We start from the raw sequence: 10,854 nt of genomic DNA on the forward strand, positions 1-10,854 counted from the left end.
GCAGATTGTTATTTGCTTGAGTAAGTGTTGAATCGAGAAATTGAGATATAAGTCTTTGATATACTTTTTATTAAGATTGAGTCTGACTGTCTAGTTGATTCTCTTAAAAGTATATTGCAGTTAGTCCATACAGATTGCTAAGCGAAATATTGGGTGAGGCTGTTGTACCCCCACTTTTTCATTGTTTGTTGGAAGAGAAACTTGCAGAATCTGAAGCAAGGATTAACTCTCAACAAGTTAGTTTTGATGACAGAGAAAGCGCTTTTCTCGCTCGATAAAAACGTCTTGAGGCGGATTTAGCTGCTGCTCTTGATAAAATCAAGATGTTGGAAGATGACTTGAAAAAGTTCAATACTAGTTCATGCAAGTTAACCACTATGCTAGGAGCAAGTAAAAATCATCGTGATACACGAGGATTGGGCTATAAGGAAATAGATGCTCCAAGTATTAGCAAAGAGGTAAAATTTGTCAAGGCTAGTGATTCTTCTCAACAAAAGGTTTCCACTGATGGAAAAAGTGAAATACGTTCACCGGCAGTGAAGGTTCAAAAGAGAAAAGTATATCAACCTCCAAAACCAGCACACATGAATCCGGGTAAGAACGTTCCCTATATTTGTCATTATTGTGGAAACAAAGGTCACCTGGAAAGGAGATGTCATTTTCGTATAAGGAATGAAAAACTTCATGATATTCTTATTTGGGTGTCAAAAGAAGTGATTAAACCGGGATCATATGTTAAGGCTAACACTCTTGACATTACGGGTTCTAAACGCCCAACCTTTAGGCAAAGGAATCAGTGCTGTGATATTCCTAGATTTTCCTATAAACGTCATACGAAATCTTTTCAAAATTGTAATGATTATCAAAAGAATAACTTTGTAAAGACGAAGACAAGATCCGATGCTCCCGATTGGAGAAAGATTAACTTGCAAAAGAATAGTCAATCCAATTCTCTTTCGAGAAATCTAGAAGAGAGTAATGGGAAGAAGGTTCTGGTTGTTCCTGAACGCACTCAGAAGTGGATACCAAAGAAAGTCAATGATGCTTTGAGTGTGAAAATGAATGATCTCTCAGAAAATTCCATGAATGTGGAGAAGGCAGTATCCATGATGTTGGAACTTAAAAAGTTCTTTGGAAAGATGGATTTGGATGTGAAAGGTTCTAAAAGCGATCTCTTTCATGATAATCCAAAAGTGAAACAGAATAAGCCAAAAACTATAGATGGTGAAAAATTCATAGTTGCAGAAAAGTCTGTTTCATTCACTTGTGGTGAGCAAGACCTTGTTCACCTCAACACAACTTGATTGTGTTGTAAGTGCATCCTCACCAAGGAATGCCCTGTTATGTATACGATGAGGGAAGCACGAAAATTGGAGCGCACAGATGATGTTTGGTAAGGCTGTAGAATTCGATTGGATTCCTCTAAAAAGGTATGTCTATAAACTTGAGCAAGATTTATGTTTTTTACTATTTGCTTAGATTACTTATAATGATCCATGTACCTTGCTTATTGTTCATTTCTACCTAACTTGATCTGTGTTTAAGGTTCTTAAGTGTTTAGGTTTGAAAATATTAGTTCAGGATGTTTGGACTTCATGGTACACATACCAAGTGTGCATACCATCATTTAAAATCAAAATTCAGGGATTTTAGTACGCATACCCGTTTGCATACTGCTCCAGGTCATGAAAATTCGTTTGCAAACCCATATGCATACTTGCCTGTAGACGTCGATATTCAGTAAAACTTGTTTTGGTCGTAACTTCTTCGTCCGAACTCGGAATGACCTCATTCTTTTTGTATTCTCTTCCTCTTTGAATTCTCTTCAAAATGGTGGTGAGAATTCTTGGATTTGGATGAGTTAAGATTGGTATTTGTCCCGACTATTGTTTTTGATTGTTTTGCTCCGTTTCATCGCACTTGCTCCACTTTTCTTGGACTTGGACAATTGGATTCTTGGAGTACTTATCTTCTAAACTCATTTGTAGTTTTTAGAAGATGATTTTGCAGTATTAATCTTTATGGTTTCATATATTGCAAATTGTTATGGGATATGTTGTTTATGTCCGTGAACCTTGACTGCCCCATACTTGTTCAAAAGTTATTTCTATTATGTCAGTATGAAATTATTGATAAAGGATAGAATGAACTTTTGAATACAAAAATTAAGCCTTTTATGTCATTATTTTGATGGAAAAAAGGATGAACTTTTGTTTACAAAATATGAAAGTATTATATGTCATTGTGCAAATTGTGATGAAAAATCATTTAATTCAATTGTGATTTTTGGATACAAATTCATGTTACCATGTGATTTGATTTTATCCAAAAAAATCCTTCTTTGATTTTTGGTTACAAATTCAAGTTCTGTTGTGATTTGATTTTATCCAAAAAAATCCTTCTTTTCTTTTCTAATGTGTCTGTAATTTTCTTTGTTTTGACCTTGGTCTGATCCTTGGTGCTCTTTTTCCTTTTTAATATAATCTTCTCTTTGACTTGGTCTGATCCTTGGTGCTCTTTTTCCTTTCTAATATAACCTTCTCTTTTGAAAAAAGGTCCATGAATGATCCTTGGTGCTCTTTTTCCTTTCTAATATGACCTTCTCTTTCGAAAAAAAAGAAAAAGGTCCATGAAGTTCTAGATTTATGAAGGCATCAATTATGGAAAGAACAAAATGACATAATAGAAAGTATCCGTGTGAGAGTGTGACACTGAATTGTCAAGTCTTAATACATCCCAAGATTGATACAGTGACACAAACTAGCTAGTACCATTCATGGAGTACTCAAAGTCTCAATATAAACCATATATAGGACTCTCCCTTCTTGCTCACACTAGAAACCAAGGAAACTACCGGAAACAAAGCGCACACATACACTTACACACAAATAAAATACGAGTACATAAATAAGATCTAAACAACCAGGTAGCTAGTGAATACTGTTGATGATGAATTGTAAAATCAAGTTTGGGGACAAGAGGTTGGATCAAAAGCAAAAGGACCCCGAGTACTGTATAGTGTATAAGGAACTGGTGATGCAGTGAGTGAAGGAGGTTGTTTCCTTTCCATGATCAAGTTGGAACCACTTAACCCAAAATGTAGATCAGTTGGTTTGTTGCATGTATTCACTGGTGATGATACTAGGAACATCTTGCATTTATGTACTCCATAGGTAGTAATCCTCTTTGATGCTTGTAGAAAGAAATAACCGTTCTTGTCTGTTTTCGTTTCTTCTCTTATAGTATACCTGCTGTTGTTACATGCCAACCTCACAATCGCACCTACAAAATCAAAAGAATATTACCACAATCAAATTCGGACCTGACCCATTTGACAAAGTTCATATTTGCAACAAAACTGCAAAGGGTTTTATCCAGGGATTTTATCATTACCAGGCAGTGGTGTGGCACCCAAAAGAGTAGCAATACCATGATATTTGCATGGCTTACAGTAAACAACGCCTTGAACAGCCACTAGACTTCTGGGTGGGAGATGAGAACTCGGACCTGGAGCTGGAGCAGGACTCGAACCCGGGGATGGGGAAGATCCAACAGTGTGTATCTCATCGAAATCAACATCATCATCAAATTCTCCTGGATGATCATCATAAACCACTTCACTACTACTAACCATGTTAAGGGTTAAACTCATAATGAACAGAAGACTAACCACACAAATCATGTCGATTGGGAGTTTATGAGAAATGAAACCCATGTTGGCTTTTTATCCGTAAGATGTACACGGAGTAGATGCTTTTCAAGGAGCTATGAAATGGGGATTATATAAGGTGCCAAGCATGAGCTTAGGGATGAGCTACGCCAAGGGACTAGGGATTCAAGTGTAGATGGAGAGAGTATCTTTAACAAACACGGATCAAAGAAAGAGGTGGAGTGATCAAATGGGAATTGTCGTGGTTGATGAATGAGAATGACAAGTGTTGCATGGCTTGGCATGCATGAACCTTAGAAGCATTGGAATTATGCAAGACCCCCTACTTTGGCAACTTTTACAGGCTTTAATTTGGCGCTTTAGAATTTAGACAAAAACGTCGCAGTGCCCTATGCATCTTTTCTTGGGTATGCATGCTAAATTTGAAATTTGAACTGTGGAAGAGTACAATCCCGAGGGTTTTGGTTTTATGTGGAGAAATAAGAAGACAAATTAAACGGCAAAAGCTCGCAAGCGAATAGGGAAAACGGTAGTATCTCGTATCTGATGTTACATTACATAAACTCGTACAAAGCATATGTTATGCTTTTGGACGTTGATGCGTCAAGTCTATATTTAAAGATACAGGTCTAAGTACTAGGGATCAGACCTGGTGCAATGTTCCCCAATAGCCATCTAACGAAAGAACTTATGGTGGACCACAATCCACAAGGAAGCTCATTGAACTTAGATGTTTAGTGAAGTGCATATAAGTGGATAATGTCACTATGTAGTCCATCTATGTTGCTACCAAATTAGGAGTATTTAACTTGGAACGATCCATTAGCCAGGGACGGAACTATGTATAGATTTGGGTTGGCTTAAGTCCAGAGAAACTTAGATTTTACAAGGATTTGTTACGAAATTGTGTTTTAGGGAATATCAAAAGAATTCAACGCATACAAAATGATTTTCCCATCCTAGGTGATTTTATAAGGGGTGTCTATCGGGTAGCTCAATTATCTAAATACCCTTGAACCTAAAAATAAAAAAACAAAAAACATAATATGTTTTTATCCTAAACATTTCTTCTTCTTCCTTCAGCCGAACCACCTCCCTTCTCTCTCAGAATTTTTTTTCCGTCGCCGTGATTATTTGTCGATTTGTGAAAATTTGATCGTCGATTAAAGTAAACTATATAATAGATCGTATAAAGAAAAAAGCAGACGTCAGGCGTTCTAAATCCTCTTCTAATCTATGAATTGAAGAAGAAGAACCAATTGAAGATGAAGGTGTAAAAACTGTAATTGAATCGGAAATTCGACCATTTAAAGGTCCAACTCCTGAAATGAGGATAAGAAGGTATTTTCTACAAACCCAATCTCTTATTTGTTGTTTTTCATCGATTGAATGGGTTAAATTACTAAAAATTTAGAGTTTCTGAAGGTTACAGTAGTGGGTTCGGCTGATAATTAAGTTGAGTTTTGAGCCGAACTGTTCTTGAATTTTCACCCTGAAAGTGTCTGTGAACTGTTCGGCTAAACAGTAAATATCAGTTTTTAGCCGAACCCCAAATGTACATTAAATTAACTTAAAAAAATCTAATAGGTGTTCGGCTAATATTATATTCAATATACAAGCAGAACCTAAAAGATATATGGTTCGGCTGATTCGATATTAAGTAAATGAGCCGAACCACAACTTCATTTTTAACTATATATGTGTATTTGTAGCATTGGGTTCCTCATCGACGTATTCGTCATCGAGATTCGGCTCACTTCCTAGGGATTTGGATGACTTCTTATATAAAGCTTTCAAAGTTAGGCTTTATAATCCTTCCAGGATCGTATTTTCTTGAGATTAAAGTTAATTTGGTGTCCAAATATGTCCCAGAACAGTGTCAGGTTTGGCTAATACCTTGCCAACCTTTCCCGACCGAACCTGAGAAGTGAAATTTACCCCAGGTGGTTGTCAGGTTCGGCTGACTCGATTAGATCACTTTCAAGACGAACATCTCTCTGTAAACACTTCGAAAATATTGATTTGCAGGCTCTAGGTTCGGCTAGCTCGTGCTGGTGAGTTATCAGCCGAACTTTCTGTAGCGCCCCCAAACCTGGCAGCTGACTAATCCAAGAGATTAACTAAACAAAAAAGCACTAAGAATCTAGATCATTTATTTAAACAATCAATTAAGAAATCCGCTATAAAACTTATCCCAAATCTAATCCCGCTCAGAAATATATATATATATATATATACAAGAACTTCTCTCAAATGATACATATACAATAGTTATTTTATTTGCGAATAGAATAAGCAAACATAATAGACATAGCAGAAGTTAACAAATTAACGGAAGTCAACTCCTCGAGCTTTCGCTGCGCAACTTTGATCTGTCTCTGAAACTGAAAGTGGGAATGGGTGAGCACATCATCCCTAAAAGGGGTTCCCAACAGGAATAACATTTAACTTTAAAGAAATCATGAGCAAGATTTGGAAAACAATTCATGTTTTCCCAAACATCAAAGTAACCAAGTCACTGGAAATACACAAACAATGTATATGGACAAACTCATTCTTCAAACAATATATATTAGTGATGCCGGGTTTTTCCACACCTACATAGCTATATTGATGCCGGGTTGTTCCACACCTAATAAGCATAAAAGATGAATTCATGTAGATATAAATGAAGGAGCGTATCCTATATACCACACGTGGAAATTCTCATTTCCCATAACAATTCATATTGACAACAAAACATTACAGGTCCTTTCCAATTCATGGAAAGATTCAAAGAATCAACAGAACAATCATAATACAAACTAAACAATGCATGAAATGCACAACTGACAATGCACGAGTTTGTTAAACATAAACTTTTGTAAAACAACGATGGTTTCAAAAGAGTTAAAAGTATTCCCACCTCTTTTGATGACAAGCCACGCCTACCTCGAGATCCACGATCCACTGGTTCATCCTTTGAACCGATCGTTGTTAAATAGACTAACTGTTAACCACACAAGCACTCTAAGAATTTATCCAAAAGGATCATACAAGACTCATACAATTATATCTAATAGTTCTAAGCCCATTTATGACTTTACACCTTTTTATTATCTATCTTCATCATATCTAAGGTTTACTAATTCAGTTAGGTTGATTCTAAAGTTCAACAACTAAGTCTTATGGGTACCTATAACTTTGTAGAAGGAACCAAAGGTTACTCAGACCATAAAGGTCCAATACATCAAAATAGGAACACTAAACCTAAAACCAAGTCCACTGAAACAAAGCCCATTACACAAGTCCTGGTACACTAGTATCAACTAACGGTCTCTAACAGTCAACATGGTCAATTAACGGTCAACGTCTAAGTCCAGGTCAAAGTCCGATAAAGTCAACCGTCAATGGGTCAAGGTCAGGTCAACTGGTTAAATTAATCAAAGGATTCAACTCAGTCAATTAGACTGAGGTGAGTCAGGTGAGTCGACTCAGTCAGACAACTGAGTCAGACAGAAAGGAAATCTAAGTAGGACTGAATATGTTCAGTCCTACAACTAACACTTCAGGATTGAGCCAAAGAGCAGACTAAAGGTTCTTACATCATTATATTCCTATAACCCTCATTACAAACAAACATATACATTGCAATAAAACTTCATGATTTAACTTCAATTGCAAATTTAGCTTTACCTGCGAATGCAGTTGCAAGCTCTCAATGAGACTACCCATTCTGATTCTACAATTACTAATGCCAACATAACACTTCAACTCCAAACCCCGGATTACAACTGACAGTTCAACTTGCACCTTCTACCTGCATTACAGTTCAGATATACTCAGCATCTCCCATTCCCTGTGTTAATCAACGTACCACCACCACTTCACCAGAATCTATCTCTTTGGCGAACACATACAACTCTAACCCCTCCTGCATCTGCAGCTCAACTGAAACCTCATCAAATCTCAATGCTACCAATGTTAGTTTCAGATTTATCTTCATATCTACAATTCTTAACAGCAGCAGCATCAGCATCATCATTGACAGTTGCACAATCTCAACTTCTCCTTTACTAACTCAATTGGGTTTAATCATAATTCCTACTACAATACTGACACATATAACTCCCTCATTCATAATCATATCTAACTTATCTCAAACTTCATTAACCATCACAGTGAATGCCTAAATCTACAGATAACTACACAACAACCTTTCAAAGATCATGAAACTACAATTAAGGAGATAAAGATTACCTGAATTGAACCCCCAGTTCTCTCAGAAGCTTCAACTCATCAACTTCACATGAATATCAGAATTTAACTTTAAAACCCTAACTACCAAATTCACGCTAGTCTTCAACTTCAAACTCCAATTCACGGCAAACCTATCTCTAATCTGTTACTTAAATACTCAATTTCATCTTCTAATTCCTCTTCTGAATTTCTCCCAAACCCTAACTCTTGATTCTTCATCAAACTTCATCAAAACAACTTAACACCGTCAATTAAACAACAACCCTATTAATCTTTACCTATCAATAACTCGATAAACATGTCGGTTCCACAACAACATCAAAACTGACGAAACCCTAAGTTGAATCGCCCTGTTTTACTCTTTCTTTAGAGTCTGAATCAATTACTTGGAGTAGCATCATCATCATTACTAGTTTCTTGCCAAGTCTACTCTTTTCTCGATCACAGAGTTTCTGATTTTATTCTCAAATATTCCACAGACGCATAACAGGGTTAAGAACAAGAGAGAAGAAGAAAAATGAAAAAGAAAGGAAAATGAATATGAGTTTCTCGATCTGGTGTAGGTGATAAGGCCAAGGGTATTTCTAGGTCACCCACTTTCTTCGATAAGGGTAGCCACGACGTGTCCGTGTTGTAAGAATAGAATTTATCCGAAAATTGACGATTTTACCCTTCGTACTAATCTGATGATTTTTTCTTCGTCCGGTATCCGAATGACACATTCGAGTAGTCTATTCTACGTAACTTTTCGAGACTTATCTAAAGATACTAGTTTCGTATCTAAATAGTTGTTAGATTAATTCCTATTAAATAACGTTCGTTTTAAACTAATCGAGATAATACTAGCTAATACGTCTCTTGACTAGTCTAATAGCGTTGACAAGCTTGAGGGTCTTTACACTTTCTCTCTGCAGACTCAAGTCTTTCGATCTTGTTTTGGCCATAACTTTTTCGTCCGATGTCGGAATGACCTCAAACTTTTTGCTTTGTGTTTGTCTTTTCATTCATCTCCTTGATTTTAATGAGTTGAATTTCGAACTTGGTATTGTCCATCAGCAAACTTCACTTTCTTAACACTTTTAGTAATTTCCACTTTTTTTGCTTGATTCATCCTATGAAAAGGATGCACAACAGAAAACATATGTAATAAAAAGCCTAACCCCTAAATGTGTATGAATTTAAGTGTTTTATGGAAAATCAGTAACATGTTCGGCTGATATGATTTTTTGAATATGAGCCGAACTTGGAAAAATGTATGGTTCGACTGATACGATATTTAGAGTGAAAACCAAACGTAACTCTCTGTAGATGGTGGATTTTCGACAAAGGGTAAAATCGTAAAACCATAATTATACATGCTCCTGATCCAGCCATCAGATGAGTATTGAGGCTCATGTCTCTCATCAAAGCATGAAAGCTCATGCCACAAGAATCTCTGACTGAGAATACTGTCTCTCAGAGTATCTTCAAAAGCCTCTGATCGAGTATATTACTCCTCAGAACATGTGTATGCAGTCTCTCAGCTGAGACCACAACATATCTCATAAATACTGAGAAATTTCAGTAATCACTTCTGTAAAGAATCGAAATGATTGGATGGCTCCTAGATGTATTACTCACTAGTACAGAGCACTAACGTCTGCAGGATGTCGCAATATTCCCTGACTTTATAGAATAAACATTCAAATCGAGCGTTCTGCTTCAGCTAGCTCATACCTCGATTTTCGAATAATTATAATGCTCCTAGACAGCATGTCTGCTAGTATAGAGCCATCAATTAATTATTTCTAGTCGCAAGATTCATCAATTGAATTCCTAGAAAAATATTCTACGTCCTGTACAATATTTCGTTACTTCAATTTATGGTTATTCCCAGCAGAATTCCATGGGTTATTAGTAAATATTCAACGTACGGGCATCTGAGCCACCATCGAGTAAGCCCCAAGGAAATGGTGCAAGTGTATTCAGAAATAAATGCACGAGCACCTGAATGCACGAACGAACATTCGATAACACGAAGGAACGATCAAACCATGGAGAAAATAATAATAATAAAATATCTAAAGAAGGCGTTAAGGGGACCAAGCCCACCGGCCGACCGATCATGCCGCCGTGGTCGGTCCCATGCTTCTCCCTTTATTTTATCATGTTTTATTATTTTCCTTGATCCCATGAAAATCCCTTCAATTGATGAAATTCCTTCGTTTCATGATATTTCCTTCACATTAAGGAAAGTGTACAAAAATTACATAAAATTAGGAAAGGTGTCACGGGACCGTGGTCACTAACCGGACGGCCATGCCCTAGCCGTGACCGGTCCCACACCTTGTAATTCCTTATTTTATTAATTATTTCCATCATCTCATGGAAATTCCTTAATCCTATGAAACTCCTTCGTTTCATGGTATTTCCTTCACATTAAGGAAATTATACAAAAATTAGGAAAGGTGTCACGGGACCGTGGTCATTAGCCGGCCGGCCATGCCCTAGCCGTGACTGGTCCCATACCTTGTAATTCCTTATTTTATTAATTATTTCCATCATCTCATGGAAATCCTTTAATTTCATGATATTTCCTTCAAATCATGAAAATAATATAAAATTAGGGAAGACTCACGGGACCGGGCTCTGACCGGCCGACCATGCCCAAGCCGGTCCCACACGCCCTTATTTTATTATTAATAATATTATTTGTTTCCCTCATCTCATGGAAACTCCTCCACTTCAAGGAAATTCCTAGATTTCAACAAACTCCTTGATTTCATGATATTTCCCTAAAATCATGAAGATAATATAAAATTAAGAAAAGTGACATGGGACCGGGCTCATTGGACGGCCGGCCATGCCTTGGCCATAGCCGGTCCCACACTTCATGATTCCTTCATTTTATTATTATTATTTCCTTCATCTTATGAAGTTTCCTCAGTTTCAGCAAAATCCTTGAT

At 36.8% G+C, this 10,854-nt stretch overlaps 1 protein-coding gene across 1 annotated transcript; it reads right to left on the reverse strand.

Annotated features, from left to right (window-relative positions):
* Positions 1-2,859: 2,859 nt before the first annotated feature.
* On the reverse strand, positions 2,860-3,721 carry LOC113317583 (non-classical arabinogalactan protein 30-like). Its single transcript, XM_026565743.1, has 2 exons — positions 3,394-3,721; positions 2,860-3,282 (listed from the first exon to the last, which is right to left on the reverse strand). Exons 1-2 carry the CDS (start codon positions 3,713-3,715, stop codon positions 2,963-2,965), a joined length of 642 nt encoding a protein of 213 aa, XP_026421528.1. The 5' UTR covers positions 3,716-3,721; the 3' UTR covers positions 2,860-2,962.
* Between the last annotated feature and the right edge of the window lie 7,133 nt (positions 3,722-10,854).

This window comes from Papaver somniferum, chromosome 10, assembly GCF_003573695.1.
Source record: "Papaver somniferum cultivar HN1 chromosome 10, ASM357369v1, whole genome shotgun sequence".
In the NCBI taxonomy this organism is placed as follows: Eukaryota; Viridiplantae; Streptophyta; class Magnoliopsida; order Ranunculales; family Papaveraceae; genus Papaver; species Papaver somniferum.